Source organism: Papio anubis, chromosome 8 (assembly GCF_008728515.1).
Source record: "Papio anubis isolate 15944 chromosome 8, Panubis1.0, whole genome shotgun sequence".
NCBI classification, from domain to species: domain Eukaryota; kingdom Metazoa; phylum Chordata; class Mammalia; order Primates; family Cercopithecidae; genus Papio; species Papio anubis.
Window position 1 is genome coordinate 49,444,771 of NC_044983.1, and position 27,813 is coordinate 49,472,583.

General features: G+C 36.7%; 1 protein-coding gene across 4 annotated transcripts in view; it reads right to left on the minus strand.

The window, feature by feature from the left end:
• The window catches only part of ATP6V1H (ATPase H+ transporting V1 subunit H), a 119,897-nt gene that overhangs the window by 42,978 nt on the left and 49,106 nt on the right, over positions 1 to 27,813 (minus strand). For all 4 annotated transcript variants that reach the window (XR_002523801.2, XR_650626.2, XM_003902753.3 and 1 more), the window contains 4 exons: positions 26,332 to 26,429; positions 20,802 to 20,994; positions 4,395 to 4,573; positions 2,014 to 2,139 (listed from right to left, as the gene is read on the minus strand). Coding sequence is in view for 2 of the 4 variants with exons in the window: in XM_003902753.3 (XP_003902802.1) it covers positions 2,014 to 2,139; positions 4,395 to 4,573; positions 20,802 to 20,994; positions 26,332 to 26,429 (596 nt within the window). In the remaining 2 variants the exon portion in view is untranslated. The remainder of the gene's footprint in view (positions 1 to 2,013; positions 2,140 to 4,394; positions 4,574 to 20,801; positions 20,995 to 26,331; positions 26,430 to 27,813) is intronic.

Below are 27,813 nucleotides of genomic sequence, written 5' to 3' on the forward strand. Positions count from 1 at the left end.
TATAAAGCAACAGCAACCAAAACAGTGTGGTACTGCTATCACAGTAATCTTATTGACCAGCAGAGAGTCCAGAAATAAACCCAAGTCTATAGTCAACAGATTTTCAACAAGGATGCTAAGATAATTCAATAAGTAAAGAATAGTCTTTTCAACAAATAGTACTTAGGACAACTGGATAGCCACATGCAAAAGAAAGAAGTTGGACCCTTACTTCATGCCATAGACAAAAATTAACTCGAAATGGCTCAAAAACCCAAATGTAAGAGCCAAGTCTATAAAAATATTGTGAAAACATGGGAGTAAATCTTCATAATCTCAGTTTTGGCAACACACCAAAAGCATGAATAACTAAGGAAAAAATTAATTAGACTTGATAGAAATTTTAAAACTTTTGTGCTTCAAAAGGACACTGTCAAGAAAGTGATAAGATAACCCACAACATGAGACAAAATATTTACAAATCACATATCTGAATCTGGGACCTGTATCCAGAATATATAAAGAACCCTTATAACTAAGTAATAAAAAGACAACCCAACTGAAAAATGAGCCAAGCATCTAAACAGACATTTCTCCAAAGTAGATATACAAATGGCCCACAAGCACATGAAAAAGATGCTTGACATTATCAGCCATCAGGAATACAAATAGATACCACAATGAGATATCACTGCACACTCACTCAGGTGGCTAGAATCAAAAAGTCAGGTCATAACAAATGTTGGCAAAGATGTGGAGAAATCACAACCCTCATTCACTGTTAGTGGGAATAGCAAATTTTGTAGCCACTTTGGAAAACAGTCTGGCAGTTCCTCAAATGGTTAATCACAGAGTTAACATATGACTCAGCAATTTCACACCCAAGTATCTAACACCAAGACAAATGAAAACATATGCCCACACAACTTGTATCACAACTATTATTGGCAATATTTATAATAACCAAAAGGTAGAAACAACCCAAAACTTCATGAACTGATGAGTGCATAAATAAAATGTGGTCTTATCCACATAATAGAAAATCATTCAACCATAAAAAGGAATGAAGTAGTGATAAATTCCACAACATGGATGAACCCTGAACACATTACAGTACATGAAAGAAGCCGGTCATGAAAAACATACATGATTCCATTTACATGAAATTTCTATAACAGGCAAATCCAGGTATCAGTGGTTACTTAGGGCTAGGTAGATGGGTGGATAGAGAGGTGATGGCCAAAGGATATGAGGTTTCTTTTTGAAGCAATGGGTACAAATATCTGAATATACTATAAACCACTGAATTTTATTGCTTAAACATATGAATTGTATGCTATATAAACTATATCTCACTAAAAAAAGAAACAAACCTACACATATCAGTCATCTTATTATGACAAAAGTAACCTGTAGAGCACTGGGGGAAATGTTTTCAACAAATGGAGCTGGTTCAATTAAATATCTATGGAAAGAAAAAAATAAATCCTGTTCCCTACTTTATGCCTTACCCAAAAATCAACTCCAGATGGACTGGGTATCTAACTATAAGAAGTTAAACAATAAAGTTTCCAGGCGATATCATATAAAGACATTTTCGTGACCTTGAGTAGGCAAAAACTTCTTAACCAGGACACAGAAAAGCACTAGCCAAACAGGGAAAGACTGATGAATTGAGCTACATCAAAATTTAGAGCACCTCTTCATCAAGACACCATTAAAAAGTAAAATGGCATGCGACAGAGTGGGGACAAAATGGCTGTGATGAAAATATACATATGAGACAACAACCTCATGTTCAGAATACATATAGAACTCCTGTAGAAGGAAAGAAAATAGACTTGAACAGGCACTTCTCCAAGAAAAGATGTCCAGATGGTCAAATGGATATGAAAAGGTATTTAACCACATTAGTCAGCAAGAAAATACAAATTAAAACCACAGAATATCTAAAATTTAGAGTGACAAAAACAAGTGTTGGTGAGGATTTGGGATAACAGATATTAAGAGTGTAAAGTGGAATAATAAACTTACTTCAAGAGTTCATAGTTCTTCTCATTTAACCTCACGGCATTCTCTCTCCAAAATTTCTCAGATTTGTGCACAGGACTCCATTCCAGCCTTCCAGATTTAAGTTCTGAACTGTATTCATCAAATGAACTAAAAAATGTTTAAAGAATTCAAGGTTTATAAGAATCTGACAGTTACTCCAAAATTAAGCAAAATAAAATGTCTTCACTTATTATTTAATTACAAAGACTGACCATCCTTTGTACATTAATGAACTACCACTAAACGAACTTTAAACAATTTAAATAATCTTTAATAAATCATGTGAAATGTTATTCAGTGTAGTAAGGTCCAACCCTCCTGTCAAATTTGAATGCTGGGTATGAGACATAAAAATCAACACTTGCTTTCAAAATCCTTACTCCAATATATACATGAATGTGTATAAGAAAAAAATTGATAGATCTATCAGAATTTCTACCATGACACTTGAAATACTGTATTTCCCAGACCAATAGGCAAAATAATATGTTACGTAAAAGCATAGTACTTTAACATAATAAACTCCATTATACTATAAATATCATAAACTATAATAATACATCACAAAAACAAAATCACACGTATTGGCACAATATTTTACAATGTGATGACAAAGGGTATAGACAGAAATAATTGAATTAATCCATTACGGACTAAAGACAAAAGCCTCTGTACATATAACAAACTGCAGTTCACCTTAATTTAAAAACCATTCACTGGAGAGTAACTTGATTACTCCAAGCTTTACAGTATGAAAATTTTTAATGTGGTTAGCCAGTAGACAAACACACTGTCAGAACATACTTGGACTTTCTCTCAAGTAAAAATTTAAAAAAGATGTAACCATTCAAATACTAATAGTAATTCAATATAACCAAGATGTACTAGATAAATTGATCAGAGGGTACCATTTGAATAAAGCAGTAAAACACTTTAATGTAGGGCCAGTTAGTACAAGAAGTAAACTAGTATTTTTAATATTCGTATCCTAATCCTATAATAGCAAAAACAGAAACCAGCCTCTTTGAGCTGCGCCCATCACCCTATTAGCTTTATGTAAATAGTATTTTTCAAATTACCAAATTCAAGGTAAAAAATCAGTAATAATTAGCTAAAATGGATTAAATCATTTAGAAAGCTATCACTAACCTTATTTTTTACAAAAACAGGCCTTAAATGATTATTACAGAGAACCAGTCATCAGTTTTTAATAAACATAGTAACAGAATGTATAGCTGTGAAGCCTATTCCTGGCCTGCCTATTATAATCAATGTATCCATATTTGAAATATTTGAAATTCTAGAATAATAAAAATCATTTTTCTTCCTCCACAAGATCCATTACAAACCACTGATACAGATAACACCTCCCACCTCTGGGAAATCTTTGGGCCTTGGGATTATGGCTGCACTGAATCATCTAGTAAATATATTTCTGGAGCACATACTATGCTGAAGGCGTTTGCAGAGCAGACGGAACCTCACAACAAATCCTGCAAGGTTAACATTTTTATTACTGTTTTACCAAAAGAAAAACAGACTTGAAAAACTCAAGAAGCTTGTGCAAGGTCACACATGGAAAAAGTAGCCAAACAATTCCAAGAATCAGCCTGGCTCCAAACCCCAGTCCACCCAAGACAAGTACCTATTTCCAGAGAGTAACCCTTTAAAAAACGTGCCAATGGTATTTTAAAAACAAAGAATACGAGTGTTAATGGAAAAGATAATCAAGATATTATGTATGAAACAGAAAAAGAACAAGATCCAAAAGAATATGCAGAGCCCCATTTGTGGGTTGTAGGGGGCAGGCAGAGAAGGGCTAGAAGACTTTTTAGAAGCCAACACAAGAGACCCGAGGGAGAGTGAGGCAAGGCAGTGAAGATGGTGGGAGTGGCATGCAGTTCCTTCCATACTGGCTAATTCTTTCCCTGTATATACATTATTTACATTACTTTTAATATTAAAAAATGAGACAAAAGTCCTTCAAAAAGCAGGAAAACAAATACTTTCTCCATATACAGGCAAACCTCCTCCACTAATTAACAAACTACCGTTGTTGCTTAAAAAGACTCTAAGAGAAGACTCTCAGGGAGCTCCAGGGTGGAGTCACATCCTGAGGGAGTAAAGCTGGTCAGAGTTTAGACAGCAGAAAACAGTGGGAATCTCCCCAAATTAGAAGAGATAGCACACAGTTCTGTCCAACTGTTGCCATGTCAGAATAATGTCTTCACAGGAAACAATGTATTTTAGTGAACTCTCTTGATTTGTATAGGTGACAACAAATTCAGGTTTTCTTAAAATGCTATGCAAGTCGAACAAAGTCCAACAGATCCAGCACATGAGAATTAAAAAGAATAACACACCTAAGGTCCTGGACACTCTCTCCAAGTTTTTCCAAAAGAAATTTGATATCTTCGCTGATATCTTCATCATCGTACTTCTGCTGCTCCAAGTTCTCCAACTGTTTCAGAACTTTGCACTGAATCATAGCCAGGGCATATTCTTGGCGAGTTTCTCTTTCAGTTGATTTTTCTAAAAAGTTCTGGGTTAGACAAAGTGATAGTGAGAAACTATATAATTTGTCATGTGATGTTCACAGACCTCTGCACATTATTTTATAGTCTCTCTCCTCCTCCTATTCTCAAGTTTAACTATCACCTTTAAGTGGATGACTCTATCTCAAATCCTTACTTCGCTCCTGAGTGTCTGTCCCGTATCAGACGCCTACTTCTGATCACTTTTGTATTTCCTGGATTACTAAACATCTTTAATTATTGACCCAGATGAGCCCTACAACACTGAACACGTTTACAATGAAATCCACCAGAATCCTTTCTCATGGCCTTGCTCTGGCTGTGAGCTCTCGTTTGTTGCCCACCTAGAGCACACAGGATACTAAGAAAGAGTGTTTCTTCAAGTTCGCAGTCAAGCCAAGTTCTCCAGTTCCCAGTCCATCACCATTTTCCCACGTCTGTAATAAAACTGTAAGTGCACAAGGGACAACAATTTTTAAAACTCCCTTGTTTGAACAATTATCAGAAAAGTTTTGCAACATTCAGGCAAATTCCTGAGTTCTCTTCTAGGATTTTCTATTTTTAAGAGTACTTAAAACAGTGAAAGAATCCACAAATGTGTAACAATAAGCTGTCATGGAATTAAGCAATGTTTCTAAATAAGGACTAGGCTAAACTCTTGGAACAAGAAGCAACAAGACAGACCTCTGTTTTCAAAAAAGTTACTTTCACCAAGCTGGTTTTAAAAGCCTGTCAAATTAAAAAACAAACAAACAAAAAAAAAACAAAAAACAAAAAAACAGTAACAATTAACTCCAATTGTAACAAAATTTGAATATTTTTCTTTTTACAAGTAAGTTCTATCCCTAATAATGAGGCTGAACAAATGCACAAAGTGATTTAGCTTAGCACGCGGAAGTCAGTGAAACCAATGCCCACCAATCTTCCCTTTATGTTTCTACCAGATTTTAAGTACCCTGAGAGTAGTTTGCCTTATTTTTCTTTCTATCACAAGTGCTCGGCTCAGAGTTGATATTTAATAATAAAATATTTGTGAACCTAATATTCCTCCTCAGTGCTTACATCTATAGATATGAGAAACTACTTGCAATCCTCCTTATTATGAATAGATGAGTAGAGTAACAGCAACAGTGTAACTAAATTAATTTGCTTTTAAAATTACTTCAAAACTAAAACATGAACGTCCACTCAGATATGATGGATTTAAGAACCTACTGAACCAACCTCTCTCTGGCAGAAAACAACTATAAAACCTGAACAGACTGAAAAGGCAACTACTTAAAAAAAACAGTAAATAGAAGCAGACAGACTCTGGTATGAAGTTCATACTCACATACAGTAGGGAAGTCAAGGAACAATACAAGTACATTCCTGTCACTGCAATTTTTATCCTGAAGCTAAGGCACAGTGGCAGAGAAGCCACAGAAAAGCCAAAAATAGTCCTTCTGGCCTGGGGAACCAGAAAAGTGAAGCTGGAAAAACATGAACGCTGAGGGGTAAGGCTGGGGGGAGCCAGAAAACAAAGAGCAATAAAGGAGACCCAAATCCTGTCTGAATACAGCTCCAGAATGAACCAGATACTAGAACTAACAAAGACTTCAAAGCAATTATTATAAAAATCCTCAATGAAATAAAATGCTTTCAATACATGAAAAATTTCAAACAAAAAAGGTATAAATTATTTAAAAAGAAACAGAAATCCTAGAAGTAAAACTACAATTTCTGAAATAAAAAAATCAGCTGACGGACTTAAGAACCAAGTGGAGATAAAACAGAAAAAGAGTAAGTGAACTTGAAAATAAGTTAAAATTATCTAAGGAGAAGAATGAAGAGATAAAAGATTTTTTTTAACAAATGAATAGAGACTCAGTAATCTGTTACATATTATCAAATGACCCAAAACATGAGCAACTGGGATACCAAAAGGAGAGGTGGAAGAGAATGGGGCTGATATTTTATTTGAAGAAATAATGGCTGAAAGTTTCCCAAATTCAATGTCAGAGAAGTTTTCAGACACAAGATGTCCAGTGAACACCAAGCCCAAGGAAAGGCATAGCATTGTCAAGCCAACAAAAAGTTTAAAGAATATTTTTGTTGCCTATAGAATTCTGAGTTTATAATTCACAAACAGACAAAACTAAAATGTAAGAACCAAAGTGACCCTGGTAAACTTCAAGACTATTGAAGTTAACAAAGCTTCCAGCTATTAAAGTAGAAAGTATTCATTTCAGAGAGAGAGGACAGTTCAGTTTGAACTGTTACCTTCAGTCAGAAAAACAAAACTACGATTCTGTGATATTTTCATCAGGTTACTTCTGAATTTCTATCATGTTACTGTTTTATCCTTTCATGTAAAACATTCTGAACAAAGTGTATATTTACTGGTTCAATTTTTAAATATACTCCAGAGACTCCATTTCCAGGAATGGTAAAGTGGCTTCTATCGGATCAATCCTTCCAAAGAAACCAACTATAAAATCTGGATGAAATATAAAAGATTACCTGAAGGAACAAAAGGTAGCAGAAACTAGAATGGAGTCTAGATACGAAAAAAAGAAAGGAATGGCACTAGGAAAATTTCTAGTTTTATATATGGCTCTCCTCCTGAAGATAGGCTCCACTCAGAAAAATGCAGGTAAAACTCAGACGGAAACCACAGCCTCAATTGCCTAAGGAGACAGAGGACAGTTCAGAGTGACGATAGCAGCTAGAAAGTGAGAGGAGAAATCAGAGAGAAACATAAAGGAGACCCAAATTCTGCATATGAACTCTGCCCAAATCTCTAGCTGACCAGGGACCTATGCAATGCAAGGACAGACTCCCAGCAGCCCAGCTACATCTAAAAGAACTGAAAAAAGATTTAAGCTGCTTCTCACCACAGGAAGAAAGAGCTTGGAGTTGGAGCCCAGCCAAGTTAACTGCCTGCTAAAGAACCTCAATGTCCTATGGAGAAACATAACAGAAACCAGTTCTAGGATGTATGATTTACAACATTCAGAATATACTCCCAAATTAATAAGCATATGAAGAAACAGGAAAATGTGACCAACACTCAAGAGAAAAGTCAGAGAAAGACCAACCCTGAGATGAATTAGATATTGGAGTTTGCAGAAAAAGATTTAAATTAAACATTACGACTATGACCAAAGAAAAAAACGGTACCAATAAAAAAGCAAAAAAAGAAAGTTCAGTGGAGACACAGACACTAAATTCCCAAATGCAAATCCTAGAAATAAAAATATAGATGATTTGAAATTTTAAAATTTACAAATGAGCCTAAAAGTAGACTGGAGATGACAAAGGAGTCAGTGAACATGAAGACACAACAGTAGAAATTATTCAATTTCAGAGATAGATAGAAAAAAATACTGTTTATTCCCTCCCACAAAGTGAACAAAGGCTCGGTGACTTGCAGTGCAATATCAAAAGGTCTAATGTAAGTGGAATTAGAATGCCAGAAGGCAAGGACAATTAAAAAGGTGCAAATGTATACCTGAAAATATAATGGCCAAAATTTTCCATCTTTAGCAAAAGATACAACTCTACACATCTATAAGTTCAGTAAATACTAGGAAAGGTAGATACAAATAAAACTAAATCCAGACACATCACAGTCAATCTTCAGAAAACCAAATATAGTAAAATTTTCATAGCAACCAGAAAGAGATAACACATTATATACAGGGAACAAAAATACAAAGGAAAGGTGACTTCTTGTCAGAAATTATGGAGATAATTCTGCTGAGAGACAGCATTAAAAAAAGAGAGAGAAAAATAAAGGAGAGAGGTCAGAAGAAAGTGGAATGATATCTTGAAAGTACTGAAAGAAAAAAAAAACAGAACTATATCCAGCAAAAATATCCTTCCAGAATAAAGGTAAAATAAAATCATTTTTTATAATAAAACTGAGATAATCAGTCACCAGCAGACATACGCTGGAAGATATCCAAAAGCAGGGATTGGCTAATATTTTCTGTGAAAGACTGAAGAGTAAATATTTTAGGCTTTGCAATCTGTCACAACTGCACAATTCTACTATTACGGTGCAAAAGCAGTCATTAAAAAACATAAATGAGCAAAGCAGTGTTCCAATAAAGCTTTATTTATAAAAACAGGTGGACCACATTTGGCCCATAGGCTTCCAAAGTTTGCTGATCCCTGGGCTAAAGAAAATTCTGCAGCTAAAGGAAAGTGATACCACAAGCGGAAAGCTGAGTGTCCAGAAAAGAAAAAAGAACTGCAGATATCATATTAATGTATAGCTGGATAAATATAAAACACTATTTTTCCCTTTTTACTTCCATAATATACATGAGATTGCTTAAAGCACAGGTTAAAACCCTGTATTGTAGGGCTTATAACATGTAAATACAGTAATATGACAACTGTAGCATGAAAGACTACAAGTGCTCACATTTTCCATAAGCTAGTACAATAGAAAGGATGTGGACTTTGACTCCAAAATCACCTCTAAGAAATAAAATAGTGCAAAAAGAAACAGTTAAAGACCCCAAAGAAATGTTATGATAATTTTTTAAAATTTATTAATATATAACAGATGGACCTATTTGGGGAGTACATGTGACATTCTGATACAATCATATATAATTTATAATTATCAAATCAAGGTAATTGGGATGCCCACCACTTTAAACATTTATCTTTTCTTTATGTTGGGAACATCTAAATTATTATCTTCTAGCTATTCTGAAATATACAGTAGATTACTGTTTACTATCAACCTGCTGAATTGTACAACATTAGGTCTTATTTCTTCTATATAACTGTATTTTTGTACCCATTAACCAATCTCACTTCATCCCCTCCTATCCCGGTACCCTTCTCAGCCTCTGACAACTGAAGATTATTCAGCCATAGAAAAGAATGAAATCCTCTCATCTGCAGCAACATGGACAGAACTGGAGGTCATTACGGTAAGTAAAATGAAATTTTTAAAGGATGCACTTAACCCAAGAGAAAGCAAAAATGGAAGACAGAAGAACGAAAAAACAGACAAGCAAAGAGAAAACAAAGAGTAAAATGGTAGGCCTAAATCCAATCATATCAACAGTTATTGTAAATGCCAGTGAACTAAATACTCCAGTTAAGAGGCAGAAATTATTTGAATACATAAAAATGTAAGACCCAAGAATGTGTTGCCTAAAAGAGACAAACTAAATATGACACAGGCAAGTTGAAACTAAGAAGGAAAAAGATATAGCATGCAACCATAAGCGTAAGAATGCTGCAGTGTGATATTAACTTCAAATAAAGTAAACAAAGAGCATTACCAGTGATAAAGAAGGATATTTCACAATGATACAAAGGCCAATTCACCAGGAAAATGTAACATTCGTGTTTTAATTACAGAGCTTCAAAATTCATGAAGCAAAAATTGACAAAACTGAAGAAAGAAATAGACAAATCCACAATAATAGCTAGAGATTTTAACAGCTCTCTCAGCTATTGATAGAACCACTAAACAAAAAAATCAGTACACAGAAAATCTAAATAACACTGTCAACCACCCTGACCTAAATGACCCAGAACACAACTCCACTTGCAAAATATGCATTCTTTTAAGTGCACTTGGTACATCCACTATGACAGACTATAAGACAAGCCATAAAATGAGTCTCAAATTTCAAAGGATTGAATTCTTACAGAATATGTTCTTAACCATAACAGAATTAAGCTAAAGACCAGTAACTTTCTACTTGGAAATTTAACAATGCACTCCTGTGTAATCCAAAGTCAAAGAAGAAATCATGATGTATGACACTAATATTATTACATGCTTGTCTCCTTTATTAAAATGTGAGATCCTAGTAAATAGGACATACTAGATAGATTATTTTTAATTCTTTTCTTAATCCCCAGTTCCTTGCATGACTACTTCTACAAACTATTCTCTTTCAGAACACCTGTTATTTCTTTCTAAACAAATTATTTTCTGAGACCTTCAACTATGGGGAGGCGTAAATCTGTTAACCTCTTACTCTTACAAAACTCTTCCTCTCTTCCTTCCCTTTTGTGAGATTTCACTTATTTTTCTACTAAACTTTCTATGGTCTTTTCCAGTTACTTTTCCTATTACCCTCTCTTCTAACTTTAGAAACATATCAAAGCTCTTTTGTTTATATGTTTTGTTAATTTCATTACATGTATTTGTTGACCAGAGAATTAAACTCCATCTTTAAGATATTATCGACTGAACGCGATGGCTCATGCCTGTAATCCCAGCATTTTGGGAGGCCAAGGTAAGTGGATCACCTGAGGTCAGGGGTTCTAGACCAGCCTGGTCAACACAGTGAAACCCCATCTCTACTAAAAATACAAAAATTAGCCGGGCGTGGTGCTGCACGGAAGGCTGAGGCAGGAGAATCGCTTGAACACAGGAGGTACAGGTTGCAGCAAGCTGAGATCACACCACTGCACTCCAGCCTCAGCGACAGAGTGAGACTCTGTCTCAAAAAAAAAAAAAAACAAGATATTATCATAACTAATGGCTTCAACTATAACTTCAACACATTCAATAACTAATGTAGAACAGCCCTATGGTATTCTTCTAAAACGAACTTCTCTTTCAATTGTCCAAAATAACAGCATTTCAAAGATTAGTCATTTTTGATTCTCCCTTTTTCTCCAACTGTGTGAAATCAATCATTAAGCCTTCTCTATTCTTCTTTAAATACATATTCTCATTTCATTGCTTCATCTTACTATAAAAAATGAAAAGAAGGAATAAATGGGTTATAAAAAGTAGTTAAGAAACTGAATCTGTCAGAAACAATCTACTTAATCTGGCAGCAACACTTTCTTTGAAATACGTTATTCTTTCTCTAAAAGTAAATGATATCTTCACCTCAACAAAAGCAAAAGTGACCAATCCAGTATAAACATCATTTTTGCCTTTGGCAAATTAATGGTGCAGAGGGATGTTGACATCTCTAAGAACAAGGTGGAATCAGGTGACAATTCAGATCCTTCTGTCAGCAAAACTGAACTGCTGGCCTTGTAAAATATATGTGAAAGCAGTGCTTCAAAAACCATCGGTGGTGAAGACCGGTTTTGCTTGTTTTTTGATTTTCAATCAGTCATGAACAAATACTTTTATAAAACACAGTAAGAACGAATTTTAAGACATGTAAAATACAAGTTCAATTTTCCTATAAAATTCAATAAACCATTATTCTGTCAAATTCCCACAAGTTTCTAAATGCTGACTTTCACTTTCTGTACTTATCCATTGCAGGTTACTAACAAACAGTTCACTGCACTGCACTGATAATGTGGACCACACTTTTAAAAAATGCTGTATTAAAGGACTCACCTCAAAATTTAAAAAGTCTCAGTCTTACGAGACCTCATCCAAACCTAGTATCTACTAAGCAAGATAGAGGTTAGGCAAAGAGGTTGAGGCAGAATTCCTGAAACAGGGGATAAGGGACAGACTCCAGAATAAAATTTCTTCCCGGCAATACTTCCATGCCATAGCAGTGGCCAGAACAGCCCCACACACTCAGCCTAGAGCTAGCCTCTTTGAAAGAGTTATTACTATGAACTGCCTGCATGGAAAAATGCATGTACATGTGTGTGCATGTTTATGTCTAGTGAGTATACACGTGTAGATGTGAATTAAACATCATGATTAATCTATCTAATTTGGCTGTAATTCTTAAGCCTTTCTGATGAAAAGCATATCACTGTAAAAATATGATTCACTTTATCTGACATATAATGTAGGCTTTTGACTAAGCAGAGCCCAAAAGAGAAATCAAATGCACAACATACAGATGTAAAACTCCAGGCAACAAAGATGATCTTCAATGTCTTTATCAGTCACAGCCCCAAAACATCCTAATTTATTTTAGGACCTAAAGACTGACAAATCAATTTAACCAACAGCAGTAATATATGCAGAGACCTGGAGTTCAGCATGTACTATGAATAAGTGAGATGGACATTTTCAAAAATAAAATTCATCCAGCCAAATGGAAAAATAATAATAATCATTTGCAGCTGCTAGATTTGTTCAGCTCACAGTAGCTCAGCAAGCTTTCTAAGCCTCCCACAAAAAAATATTTCCCTAAGTTTTAGGATGTGTCTGTACTATCTTCAAATAACCTCATCAGTAAAATCTTTTTTAAAGGTTATAGGAACTTGAAAATTACTTTAAAAATCATCATTTTTAAAATCAGTTTGATGGTATAAATCAAATGGCTTCACTATATCTTTATGAATGGCTCAATTTTAGTTCCACTGTGCATATCAAAATTGTGGATGTCTAAAGATGTTCTTCTTTCTGCTCTTAGCATATTCACATAATGATTGCATTACCCCAAATTTAGCGTATGAGGGCCGGGCGCGGTGGCTCAAGCCTGTAATCCCAGCACTTTGGGAGGCTGAGACAGGTGGATCACGAGGTCAGGAGATCGAGACCATCCTGGCTAATATGGTGAAACCCTGTCTCTACTAAAAAATACAAAAAACTAGGTGGGCGAGGTGGCAAGCACCTGTAGTCCCAGCTACTCGGGAGGCTGAGGGAGGAGAATGGCGTAAACCCAGGAGGCGGAGCTTGCAGTGAGCTGAGATCCGGCCACTGTACTCCAGGCTGGGCGACAGAGTGAGACTCCGTCTCAAAAAAAAAAAAAAAAAATTTAGCGTATGAGAATCTAAAAAAAACTAGTGTTTCTGCCATTGGATTGGGTCTATTTTAAATATTCTGAAACCCCAAATTAGACAATAGAAGCCCATAAATTATTAAATTCTATGCATTATAGGTAAAAATTTGAAATTATAAATATAGTTTAAATAAGATTTTTAAATCTTTCTAAATATTAGTAACATATTCATGCTGTCTCTTTTAAATCAAACAAAACAGCACTAGATCTTTACCTGGGCTTAATATTAACTTAGCAAGAATCCAACTCACAGAGATAAAGAGGAAAATGTTATTATTTCATGATTTTATGGAGAAAAAAGGCAGGGAAATAAATACATATTGTATATTTACTATTGCAGACACTTTAACTGTTATTTCATGGATTCCTTACCGAATGTTTAAATGAGTTTAAATGAGTTAAGTACCATCTACCACCTTTCACCATAAAGAAACTAGCTCTGGGAGTTCAAGCCACTCTCCCAACACTAAACAATCAAGTGCTGGAATTCACACCTAGGTCTATCCACTCCAGAGAGACTCCTGTCTATCCTTCTACTGCACCATTACGAAAGAGCTACTCTACTCTATTTCTCAAATTTCCATAAAAGTGCATAATTAATTCAGAAAGCTCCCAAATGAGGTCAAAAGAAAAAAACTTAGGAATCTCAGTCTGGCTCTACACTTATGGTGACTTTTTGAGCTTTGTATATCGTAAACACAGTGACTTCATCAAGTTACTCTATCAAAACAAAGGTTTAAACAAAATGCAAAGGTTCCGAGAAAAGGTATTCTATCTTATGCATCTTTCCACACACTCAGTAACCAACAAATTGCCTTACACATATTGGTCTTCAATAAACATTTGATGCACTGATAGATGAATAAATACAAGAGGAAAAATGGAAGAGAAAAGGAGAAGGAAGAACTTAAAGGCAGGATTCAATTAATATCAACTAACATCTCTCTTCTGTGATATTACAGTATTAGATATGTGCTTCCAATAACCTTTTATTTTAACTAACGATTCAAAATGAAAAATAATGGAAGGGAGGAGGAACTAAGTGGGGACAAAAAAGTAGGGTATGTAGGAAGCTTAGATAGAATATCATATAATGATTAAAGCAGCTTTTGCTGGGCTTTAGATTAAATCTCAGCCCACTATTAAAAAGTAGTACCTGGACCAGGTGCGGTGGCTCACGCCTGTAATCCCAGCACTTTGGGAGGCCGAGGCGGGCAGATCACTTGAGGTCAGGAGTTTGAGACCAGCCTGGCCAACATGACGAAACCCCGTCTCTACCAAAAATACAAAAATTAGGTGGGTGTGGTGGCACATGCCTGTAGTCCCAGCTACTCCAGAGGGCTGAGGCAGGAGAACTGCTTGAACCCAGGAGGCCAGAGGTTGGAGTGAGCCAAGATCATGTCACTGTGCTCTAGCCTGGGCAATACAGCAAGATTCTGTCTCAAAAAGAAAAAAAAATTATTAGTACCTGGTTTCTCATAGAAACTTGCAGCACTTAAAATATTTTCTAAATAATAAGTCATGTAAGTCTCTTGAAACTGAGAGAAAAAGATATAAGGGAAAGAATATTCTTTGAAAAAACAGGACAGCTAAAATAAGACCCCAACTTCTATTGCAGCTCTTCCCCACACCTCTATTTCATCTTAAATGACAAGTTATTAACAAATTATCAAAAGCCTATAACAAGAAATAATTATAAATTTTTACAATCTTTAACAATTTGAAAAATAGATATTTTAACTTCAAAAAATACATAACATACACAGAAAAGAACAGGTAGAGGTAAATGCCACATTAACTACTTAGGAAACTGCTGACCTTTCCATTGCCCATCAGTGAAAGTCACACAAAAGATAATAAAAACAATAATAATTCATCTTTTTAGGATAATCTAATTGCAAAGACATTGAGTCAAAGGTTACCATCTTTCCTAACAGTTTAGCAATTACAAAATCTATCTCCTTTTCTGAAAAAAGCTTTCAGTACCAAGTTTATTAACAGCTTCCAATTTAGACAAAAGTCCATGCACTAACAGAAAATAGGGACCCTCTCTCTCTAGTCTTGCTTTCTGTGATACGTTCATCAGATTAAGTAAACATATTTTTACTTCTCTCTTAATTTTTAAAATGTGAACATTCAGTAACTGGGCCAGTCTTTACTTCCACGTAACTTTTTCATTGGATCGTAATTCCCTTATAAATAACACACTTTCATTCCAAAAGGCTTTCCACTATTCTTTCTGTCTAGGTAACATCCAAAGACAAACCCCACAGAGACAACTATGTGAACCCAGTGTTCACATAACCTGAAGTAAGTTCACCATGACTGCTGTAGCCCTGGTGCCAACAACCAACCCACGACCAGCCCTTTATAGTCACAAATATTTACTGAGGGTCTATTAGGTGCCAAAGGTTCATTTAGCACATATTTTTCAAAGGGTATTATCATGTGAGCATCAACAAAGTAACAGATGTAGGAGAGATGATATTACTCTCACAGGACACATGAAAAAAACTAAAGCACGGAGAGGCTAAGCAACTTGGCCAAAAGCCTGGAGGCCAGCCCAAGAGCCCAGAGAACCTGACTGCCACTGCACGTGCCAGGACACTCACTACAGGCCTGAGTGCATACAGACTGTAGTGAGGAACGTCAAGCATGATCCACCCAAATCATGAAGAGATGAGATTTCAAAGACTCCTTCAGCTATTCAGTGCCTACTGCAATTCACCCAGAGTTGAAGCCTAGCTGTATGTAGTAAAGGAACAGAGATAAACTGCAGGTTTTAAAACATCAAGGGGGCTCCATATGTGGGAGTGATATTGTGGGTAATTTACAATTTTACTTAATATTTTTCTATCGTATCTTTTTAACCATAAAACCATATTATTTTTATAACAGTAAAAGATCAAACAAGCTCTATTTTTGCAAATGGTAGATGCTTAATTTACAGTAGAAAATTTTGACAAAATAAAGGCTCCTGTGACAACTGTAGAATTAAAAAAAGGAAAGACAAGGGAGAAACTCAAAACTAAGACAAATAGAACAGAAGGAGCATTAAGCCCTCAGAGAACAAATTTATTGAATTGAAAAGATGCAATATCTATTGTGCCACAGTGAACAAATTTAAAAGAGGAATCAGATATTATTCCATGTTCCCTCAGAGCAGGAGAGTACAGAATAAAGCGCTAAAAGTAGATCTGACAAAGGGTCTTATTTGAAGGTGCCATGCTTGGTGAGTGATGCCCAAGAGTGTGAACGCAAGTTAGTGTCAGGTGATAACCAGGATGACTGAAATATTCATGTTGGCCCCACTAGTTCTATGCCCAGAGTGGTAGGGGCAAAAGATCCATTCACAGAACAAGTCTGTGCCTTCAGAAAGTAAACAGCCACAAATCCCAGGATTGCATCTTCAAGAGCCAGATTCATGTGCTGCATTTACTCTCTCAGAATTCACCTGGGTCAGGGAAAGGAATAAAAAATCCTACAAGAACAAATTACTGATGATTCTAGAAGATTCTTTCTTCACTTGTTAACATTCAACCTCTCCCCACCGTTGCACTTCCAAGATAACTATTCCCGGTTCAAAAGGCCCCTTGAGCCCTCTCTTCTCCTCACACCCCCTTTCAAAAGGCCCCTCGGGCCCTGTCTCCTCCTCATACCCCTCCTCTGGCTGTCCGTCTCTCTTCTACTGCCTTTCCTCCCTTGGTCACTCACCACTGCATTGCACTGGCAGTGCTTATTCATGTCGACTGTCTTCACCAAACCATAAGACCTTCGATGTCCAGCTCTATCTTGGTCATCTGTGTCCCCTAATAATTAGCATAGCCCCTGGCACATACATGGAATCCAGAACTGTTTTGTGATTTAGGAGAGATTGGCAAAAGACTCCATTTCTGGAATTTTTTACTTTAAATAAATAAGAATATGGATAATGAAGCACTTAAGTAGAAGAAAAAATACATTCAGTTTATCTACTAAAATACTTCAAAGTAAAGCCTCATTAATACAACCTTAATGACTTAAGAACTGATTATTATTTTAGCTGGACTGAAATTTACTGTGACAACTCATGTGGACAGTGTGTGCAGGAAATACGAAGAGCAGAGCCACCATGGGGAGGGAGAGAAGCAAGGAGGCTCCGCATTTGCCTGTTTCTCAAGAGTGAACTTCAAGGACCACAGAATGATTTTTATAGGAAAAAGAGTGTTACTTTCATAAATAAACATAATCGAAAGAAAATCTAATGCCCAGCCCAACACCTGGTCAATAGCTGGTCAGTGATTATCACACCCAGCAGGCCACACCTGGATCTCACTGTACAGTCTCCCAGAATCCACACTGAACACCACTCCTCCATGCCATCACTCACTCACTCAGCCCTTGCAGGCAGCCAGGAAATACACGGGGCTCAACACATCCAGCTGGTATTTTAAGCAAAGAAATCTTCCCCTGATGTTAGCTTTGGTTTTCCTTTCCACGTTTCCCCCTTTTTAATGCCAGTCTTAAGGTTCCTGAGAAAACGCAACAAGACAAGAAAAAAAGGAGATGGCAGGGTGGTTAAGAGGACAGCTTTGGAGCTGGGCAGATCTCAGTGAAATTCCAATCCTTTCACTTACTGAGGAATTATCTCCGAGTCTTGGTTTCCTTATCAATAAAATAAAAATAGTAATAGAACTTATTGGGTAATCATGAAGCTTAAATAAGGCAATGCATAAAAATTACTTAATAAATTTTAACAATTATTATTCTCTGCATCAAAGACAGATTAGCATGATGGTTAAAAGCATGCATCATATTGCCTGAGTTTAAATCCCTGCTCTGCCACTTCCTAGCTATTCTGGCAAATTACTTAACCTCTCGTGTCCTAGTAACCACTAAATGGAGTTCCTGGGACAATTATATGTGGAATACATTTAAAGTAATTAGGACAGTGCCTGACACAGAATAAGCTCTCAATAGATATTAGCTGTTATTAACTACAGACATCTAGAAAAGAGTTCCTGCACATCAAATTTTAAAATTTGGAAGGTGACAAATGCTATGAATAAGCAATTTATAGAAAGAATATAAATGGCCAATAATATTAAAAGATGCTCAGCCTCATTCAGTATTAACGGAATGCAAATTTAAAACAATGATTTAGTTTTCCAACCAAGATTTTGTAAAAATTAAAAGAAGGGTAATATTAAATCATAGTGAGCAGAAAAATATGCACTCCCAATATATAGTTGATGGAAATGTAAATCTGCACATTTCTGAAAAGCCAGGTGCTGTGGCTAACACCTGTAATCCCACAATTTTTGGAAGGCTAAGGGAGAAGGACTGCTTGAGCCCAGCAGTTCAACATCATCTTGGGCAACGAACCAAGATCCCTTCTCTACAAAAGATTTTATTTTTTAAATTAGCCAAGCTCGGTGGCATGCATCTACAGTCCCAGCTACTTGGGAGGCTGAGGCAGGAGTATCCCTCAAGCTCAGGAGTCCGAGGTTGCAGTGAGCTATGATCACGCCACTCTAGTCCAGCCTGGGGGACAGAGTAAAAATCTTGTCTCCAAAAAAAAAAAGGTGGGGTGCAGTGGCTCATGCCTGTAATCTTGGCACTTTGGGAGGCTGAGGCAGGTGGATCACCTGAGGTCAGGAGTTCGAGACCAGCCTGGGAAACACAGTAAAATTCTGTCTCTACTAAAAACACAAAAATTAGTTGAATGTGGTGGTGCATGCCTGTGATCCCAGCTACTCAGGAGCCTGAGGCACGAGAAATGCTTGAATCCAGGAGATGGAGGTTGCGGTGAGCTGAGATTGCACCACTGCACTCCAGCTTGGGCAACACAGTGAGATTGTCTTAAAAAAATAAAAATAAAAAAGTAAAAAAACACATTCTTTTGACCCAGCAGTTCCATCTCCAGAACTAAATCCAAAAGAAATATTCATCAAAGTGGGCAAACATATGTAAAAGAAACTAGAAACACCAGCACATGGCCATCAATAGAGCACTGGTTAAATACACAGCTTTACACCAACACAGTGGAAAACAGCCATTAAAAAAATACTGAATATCCACATATACAGAAATGAAAACATATTCACTATATATTAAGAATAAAGTTATAGACAAGTATAACATGTCATTTTTATTTCTAAATATAAAACAAAATTACACATCTATTTATTTATCTCTGCTTAGAAACATCTGAAAGATGCTAGTAATTGTATTTGGCAAATGTGATATTTACATTATTTAAATTTTTGCAATACATGTGTACCACTTTTTCTTTTCATTTTATTTTTTTTTTTTGAGACGGAGTCTCACTCTGTCGCCCAGGCTGGAGTACAGTGGCACGATCTCAGCTCACTGCAACCTCTGATTCCCTGGTTCAAGCAATTCTCCTGCCTCAGCCTCCTGAGCAGCTGGGATTACAGGCACACGCCACCATGCCCAGCTAATTTTTGTATTTTTAGTAGAGACGGGGTTTCACCATGTTGGCCAGGACGGTCTTGATCTCCTGACCTCGTCATCCGCCTGCCTCGGCCTCCCAAAGTGCTGGAATTACAGGCATGAACCACCACACCCAGCCCCACTTTTTATTTTTTACTTGTTTTCTAAAGAAAGTATAAGAACAAAAATGGTTAAAAGCACAGATTCTACAGCCAACATTCCGGATTTGCAAGTCTGCTACCTATCAGCAATGTGACCTCTATGCCTCAGTATTCCCAATGTATAGCAATGACATCTATACGTTAACAGACACAACGATAACCGTTAAGTTACAGAGCTCTGGTGAGCATTAAATGAGTTAAATGGAAAGATCTTAGAACAATGTATGGCAGAGGGTAGGCACTATATGGGACATGTCCACTATTACTAATCTTGAATAGCATTCTTAGATTACTTCAACCAAGCCATCCCACAGAAGCCCATCTAAAGTGACCAACAAAATTATCAGTAGACAATGGGCACAGCAAATACACTGGCTCTCGGTAGCCAATTAGCAATATGAAGTATTAAAACTGCCTGGCAACCTAGAATTTCGATTCTAGCTAGGCTTTCTCTTGTCCTCAACTTCCTCATCTGTTCAAAGGAGGAAGATGACTTAGATAACTTGACAAATCTAATATCCTAAAAAGTTTACTGTTTAAATAATGATAGATTTTTATAGTTGCCTCAAAAATGTACTCCAGTCAGTAGGTGCAGAACCTGAAACACAATTCCATACTAAAATACATGCTCCATAAGAGAGAAACTCCTTCAAGAACAGTCTCTTGGAATACACTGCAGCAGAAAAGGACTTCCTCCATCTGAACATAATCTAATTGCATTTCCCTACAAGCATACTATATAACTCACATATTTCATTCATTTAGATGGTTTCCTCTCACCTATCCCACTGCCCACACCATAAATACAAACTAGTGATATTTTACTCTATATTCACCAAGACTCTATGGTTTCATAACCACTAGAAGAACAAGTAACTGTTTCCCACCTGGTAAAAACTCAAATACACTGCAGTCAAAAATGCTCACATACACACAAACCAACATAAAATACTTACACGAAATGCTGCAAGAATGATTCTCGTTACTTTCTCTTTGACAGACTCCTGAAGGATATCAGACAGAACTGGAATGATATTATAGCGCCGTAGGTGTTCACACATTTGAGGACTGAATGCCAGGAGCCATATTGAAAAAATCATTTGATACTGGAGCTGAAAGCCACACTTGTTACTCAACACTCCCATTATGCTGGGGGGGAAAAAAAAGAACCACACATTTACAAAACATTTAATATGATAGCAGAAGAAAGAAGAAATAAGCAATTATTCTCTTTTTGCACTAACGGAACAGGTCTCTCTGAATTATGTCCTGTTTCCTTCCTACCAGCAATAACAAGCAGCTAGATTGTTACTCACAGAGAACCATTTCCAGTACAGCTCCACTTAACCCTCTCTCCAAAAGTCACAGGACCTCAGGAAGCAGGAGCTCTTGCTGTGCGGCAAGAAGGGAACAAAGACAGGCAATATGGCAACGGGAATGGAAAGAGCAATCGGACAGACAATAGAGCCACAAGTTACATGCAGATTTTGAGTCCGGGCAACCAATAAGACCACTGATAGCTTTAAAATATAGAGGAAACAGAGAAAAGAAGGGATGAGTTTGGTGAAAACCTGTGATAGGTTCAAATTTGACACAGCCAATTACTGAATTTGGGGTTCAGGAAAAACCTCAGTTTGATCAAGAGATCAAAAACTCAGTTTGATCAAACTTCTAGTTCGATCTCTTACTTTACTGATAAGGAAACCAGGAAAATGACATGGAAATGAAGGAGGTTACACCAAGACAGATAATATATACAATAGAAGAAAAGCTAAGGAAACTGCCCTGGGGAATACCTACATTCAAACAATGGAGTTCAGAAATCATCAAATTAAAAAAAAAAAAATCATCAAATAAGATCATTAAAAGTAACCTTCATATTGGAGCAGAGCCTACTATTTAAAAAAACACCAGAGGGGTAAAGAGCTCGAAGACCACAGAATGTACAACACAAAGAGTGAGTCCTAATGTAAGCTATGGAACTTTTTAATAAAAATGTATTAACATTGGATCATCATTTGGAACAAATATACCATATTAATGCAAGATGTTAATGATAAGGGAGTTTGTGGGGCGGGGGGAGAGGGGAGGATGTAATGGGAACTCTCTGCACTTCAGTTTTTCTGTAAAAGAAAAGCTGCTCTAATAATATAAATGTTTAAAATGCTACGCCTGATTTTACAATCTAATCCTACTGTAACTTACTGAAAGGCTTTTATCTGTGCTATTTCTCCATTTGTATGATTGTATATAGTTCAGTTCACTAATTGTTTTTAATGTTCTCATGCATGGCTTTTGCCTTGTCTTCTCTATTTTTGGTTGTTATGCAAAACTTGCTTTTTAATTAATATTGACATTGGTATATAAGCTGCTGTAAAATCATGTCATTTTATACTGTAAAAACCCTAGTCCCTGGTTTCCTTTGCTCTCTGTTCCAGTTATTAAGCCAAGCCTTCTGCACTTGGCTTTGTGTTGCTGAGACCCTGAAAACCACATTTCTGTTCCACCAGTTGGCTCCCTGTTAGGCTATACCAAGAATAGGAGCTAGAGGCTGACTTCAAGGAAAGAAGAATGGACTTCCTCCTGTTGGCTTCCTGATCCTGAGAGCATTACCCCAGTAACACTCCTTCAACCCGGCAGCAGCAGTTCCTTCCCATGGCAGCAGCCAAATACAGTTTGCAGTTTTTCAGCTCTAGCAAACAAGCCTCATCACATTTCCTGAGACATCAGCACTAGCCAGCTGGCTCCCCTCCCCAGAGTCCTGGGTTCTAAATCCACGAGGCTTTTCCTCGGAGTTCAGAGACACCAACATCAGCTGGGCAAAACCTGCTCCTCAAATGTCTAAATTTCAGCTGTACCATCGGCCCCTCCTCCAAGCATGCAAATTTTAATGATTCCAATCTCTTACCACTGCACGCCTACTTTACATCCCCCACCCCGCCTTATGGGTGGTATCTACACTTGCTACGTTTCTGACACTCAAGACTCATTTTTGTTTGTTTGTTTGTTTCATTTTAAACAAAATTAGTGGCTGGGCATGGTGGCTCAAGCCGCTAATCCTAGCATTTTGGGAGGCCAGGGTGGGTGGATCTCCTGAGCCAGGAGTTTGAGGCTAGCCTGGGCAACATAGCAAAATCCCATCTCTATCAAAAATAATAATAATAATAATACCAAAAGATTTCCCCAAAAATACAAAAATAGTTAGCAAATGTATACTTAGTAATTCTTCATATCAAATTACGTTAAAATAAAAAAGAATGCCGATGATAGTTGAATGGGAATAGCACTGAATCTATAAATTACTTTGGGCAGTAGAGGCAATTACCCCCAGCAAAGGCTCACTTATAGCTCCAATATTTAGGAAGTTAACATTAACCTTCAGACTTCCCTGTGAGGCTAACAACATATAGCACAATATAATGTAAATTTTTTTTATCTTATATAGGTACACAAATACTCAGTGTTGTATTATGTATATAATAGGCTTTTTAACAACAAAAAAGTCAGCAAACTATATAGATTAAAATGTACAGAGTTTTTTTAAGACCTCAGTTATCAGCCAGGCGAGGTGGCTCATACCTGCAATCCCAGCACTTTGGGAGGCAGAAGCGGGCTGATTACGAGGTCAGGAGTTCAAGACCAGCCTGGCCAACATGGTGAAACCCCATCTCTACTAAAAATATAAAAATTAGCCAGGCATGTTGATGCATGCTTGTAATCCTAGCTACTCAGGAGGCTGAGGGAGGAGAGTTACTTGAGCCCAGGAGGTGGAGGTTGCAGTAAGCTGAGATTGCACCGCTGCACTCCAGCCTGGGAGACAGAGCGAGACTCTGTCACAGAAAGAAAAAAAAAGACCTCAGTTATCTTCCACTCTTCAAACGAACTATACTTGAAAATTTTTCTCCTCACATTATTCCCATTTGCAATGTGAGAAACACACACACGCACACACAAATTCAATGCTAAGCAAAAACTCAAAAAGTAGAAAGTACTTATTTCTGAAAAAATGAAAAGATTAAATGACTTTTTGAAATTGCTATACTTTCAGCAAGTTATTATACCTTTATTAATGCCCATTTCTCCACCTAAAGGTTTAATCTGATTACTGCTAATCTTATTAGTGGTCATTAGCATATCAAAATATATTGGTTGAACATGAAATAGTCTAGATCATATTTATGCCTGATCTTGTTGCTGTTGAATGGTTAACATTGCTGAATGGTCTCTAAAATACTAAGGTACTAGTCATTAGAACAGCAGCATTTGTTGTACTCAGTATACCATGAGAGTTCAGAGAGACCAAATTTTGGTATTTGAGTTTATTTTATAAGCAATTATAACTATTTGTAGAGATTGCTATTTCATGACTTTGATTCTTTCTTATAGGTCCTCCACAGGGGGAAAAAAAATCTAATTTTTGGTTAGTAGAATTAAAATTCATTTTATCTTACAATTAGGGCAGAGCACTCATGAATGGAATCAGTACCCTTCTAAAAGGGTGCTGAGAAAGACCCCTGTCCCCTCTGCCATCTGAGTTTACAGTGAAAAGATAGCCATCTATGAATGAGGAAGCAGACCCTCACCAGACACCACATCCACTAATGCCTTCATCTTAGACTTCCTAGCCTCCAGAAATGTGAGAAGTAAGTTTCCACTGTTTATAAGCCACGTAGTATTTTGTTAAAGCAGCCCAAATAGATTAAGACACCTACTTTCTTTCAGGAGTCTGAAATTTTGGTGTGTTTTAGGCAGTGTGTGTCTACATAACTAACCTCTAATAAAATCTTGGGAGCTGAGTCTCTGATGGGTTTCCTGGACAGAAACCTCACAAAAATGTTGCTGCATTTTCAATGCTAGGGGAAGATACTCTGTGAGACCCCTCTGGGAGGAAGAGAGCATAAGGGAGCCTGCGCATGGATTCCTCCACACTCTGCCTGTGTCTTTGTCCCTTATGATACAGTTGTGGGTCCTCACTGCATCTCTGTAATAAATCTTATCTGTGAATACAACTATATGCTATGTCGGTGAGTCTAATGAACCTCCTGACAAGTGTGAATTTTTTATTTTCTGCCTATAATAATGACCAACAGAGGAAAGTGTTTCACAATTATTAGATTATTCAGAAGATGAAAACAAAGAGATAGACTGCACTCTATTCTCTAACAATAACAGTGAAATGGGTCAAATTAAGTGAAATCTTAAACTGTGAGTCTCTAGATATCTATATTATAAATGAATTTTCTCAAACTCAAGAACTGATAAATGAGGAATATATTTATAAGGACAAAAAGGAAATATAGTATTCTCAACTAGTTAGCCATTGAACGTGAAAGACTTCCAGACAGTATTTTGCAACAAGAACCTAGACCATTTCGCTCAAGGACATGTGATGATTTTCTGTCATCTTTTATGATACTTGTGTATCAAAATGTACTTTTTACAAAAAGGTTTGCTATGTTTTAATTTTTATTGAAATTTCCAACAGTTGTTTTTCACTCTCTTTATTCTTAGTTCCGTCAATTTTTCACAAAATGACTAAAAATATATTTTTAAAGGGTCTGTTGGACCCAGATGACAAACTGTGATGGCTATTTTTCCTGGCAAACTGACGACTAAACAAACAAGAATGGACTGAAATTTTACAGATTAATAGAAAAATAATTACTAACTTACTGAATTGATGGATCTTGAATAGTTGTGACAATTCGAATACAATTCCTAAGAACAGCTATTTGCAGAAGTAACCCATTCTAAGGAATTGCATACAAATACTGACTGAAAAGATCTAGAATATTTGGGTCCCTTCACAGGTATATCCTACACTGGAGATACAGGTGAGAGTCCAATGCTTGCTTTAAATCCTCACCCACCAAGCAACTTACTGTTGATAACCTAAATTCCTCTGTAGATTTTCTAACAGAGAAACAATGCCTTGCTAACTGAAAAGAACATTTGGTTTAAGAGCAGTTAGATCTCTCATTATGAGCAAATAAGTTGATTTTCTGACAGTAAAACAAGATTTCCATTGTTTTGGAGGTTTTCAGTTGCTTGTCTATATAAGCCTGAACAGACAGCTCCTCAAAGTTTCTATACCTGCAAATTAGGATCCCACAAAGACTGGGTTAAATTATATGGCATTAGAAAGAAAGGTTTATATTCACTCTTAGGTAAGAACTTTTCTTGTTGATTTCTGCCTACATTCATCATAAAATATTTTTTTAAATTTTTTATATTCTGAGTACCTGGAATCTGTCCTGTTAAGCGTTAGGTTCTTAAGAGGCCTTAACCTCTTATAAAAGCACAGATCAAGCAAGGAAAGGGGCTCAGTTTGATAGTTACTGACATCTAAGAAGGTTAGTATAGTCAATTGTTAAACAGATAAGAAAAAAATAAAATATTTCTTTTAGATGATTACATATTTCTTTGAAAATATCAAGGAGAGACGCTTGTAAATGTTATTTTACATTAAAAGTAAAGGGCACTCACCAATTTACCCCATCTGCTTCCACCCAAGCAAAGCGGTACTCATTGACCCGAAGCATCAGCTGCAAACACCCAGCCACACACTGCACATACTGTGAACTCTGCACAAGAAGAAGTGTTGAGTTTTTTAATTGGAAAGCATTTAAAGTCATGCTATCAGACACACATTTCTAAATGAAAATCTGATTACTTACTGGAATTAGCATCTGAGCATCCAAAATTCCCTAATCTCTTTTCAAAAGTTAATCCTCATGTTTGCTTTAATCTCTCCCTCTTAGAAATGAACAAGATTTTGTCTCCTGAATTAAATCTACACAAGTCAAGACTACTTAACACACAGTTAGGGAAATCTGGAACAAAATAATTTATATTTGATACAGTTTGATAAATAAGCATATTGCCTTACAATGTTTCACATATCCCTGAATAAAGATACTATAGAGAGAGAATACTGTTCCACATAATTACAGAACTATCAAAGAACAATAAAATTAACAAAAAGAAGAGTAAATACTTTGAGATAGGCCTATATGTAAATGACCTCGGATAAGTTACCGAACTTTTTCAATATGAAATGTCTTCATCCTTTTGAGAACAACATAGCCAAGCACCCTGAATATTGTTAGATTTAAGAAAAATAATTCAGGCCAGGCACAGTGGTTCATGCCTGTAATCCTAGCACTTTGGGAGGCTGAGGTGGGTGGATTTCCTGAGTTCAGGAGTTCCAGGCCAGCCCAGGCAACATGGTGAAACCCCGTCTCTACTACAAATACAAAAAATTAGCTGGGCGTGGTGGCGCACACCTGTAATCCCTGCTACTTGGGAAGTTGAGGCATGAGAATTGCTTGAATCCAGGAGGCAGAGGTTACAGTGAGCCGAGATTACACCACTGCACTCCAGCCTGGACAACAGAGTGAGACTCTGTCTCAAAAAAAAGTAAATAAATAAATAATTCATTTCACAACACAGCTAGACAAACACAGGAACTCAATAAATAAAAACTTTATTAAAAATCCCATATGGCATATAAAGTCTAATTAAACACTTGAAAAAGACTATGATTTTTAAAACCATCAGTTCAATAACACTGTCCCTTACAAATTGTGCTTAAACCTGAAACTTAAAATAAACTGGAGTAACACTCCCAGAAAGTTGCAAGTCCCTTCATTTTACCAAAGCTAGTGGGAACATCTGACCTGGGCTTTTCCTTAAATATATACAATAAGCCTTAAGACTTTAAGAAGTAGAGAAAGGAGGCTAGGTGCGGTGGCTCACACCTATGATCCCAGCACCTTGGGAGGCCAAAGTGGGCGGATCACTTGAGCTCAGGAGTTCAAAACCAGCCTGGCCAACCCCCATCTCTACGAAAAATACAAAAATTAGCCAGGCATGGTGGCGCACACCTGCAATCCCACATACTCAGGAGGCTGAGGCAGGAGAATCGCTTGAACCCAGGAGGCAGAGGTGGCAGTGAGCCAAGATCAC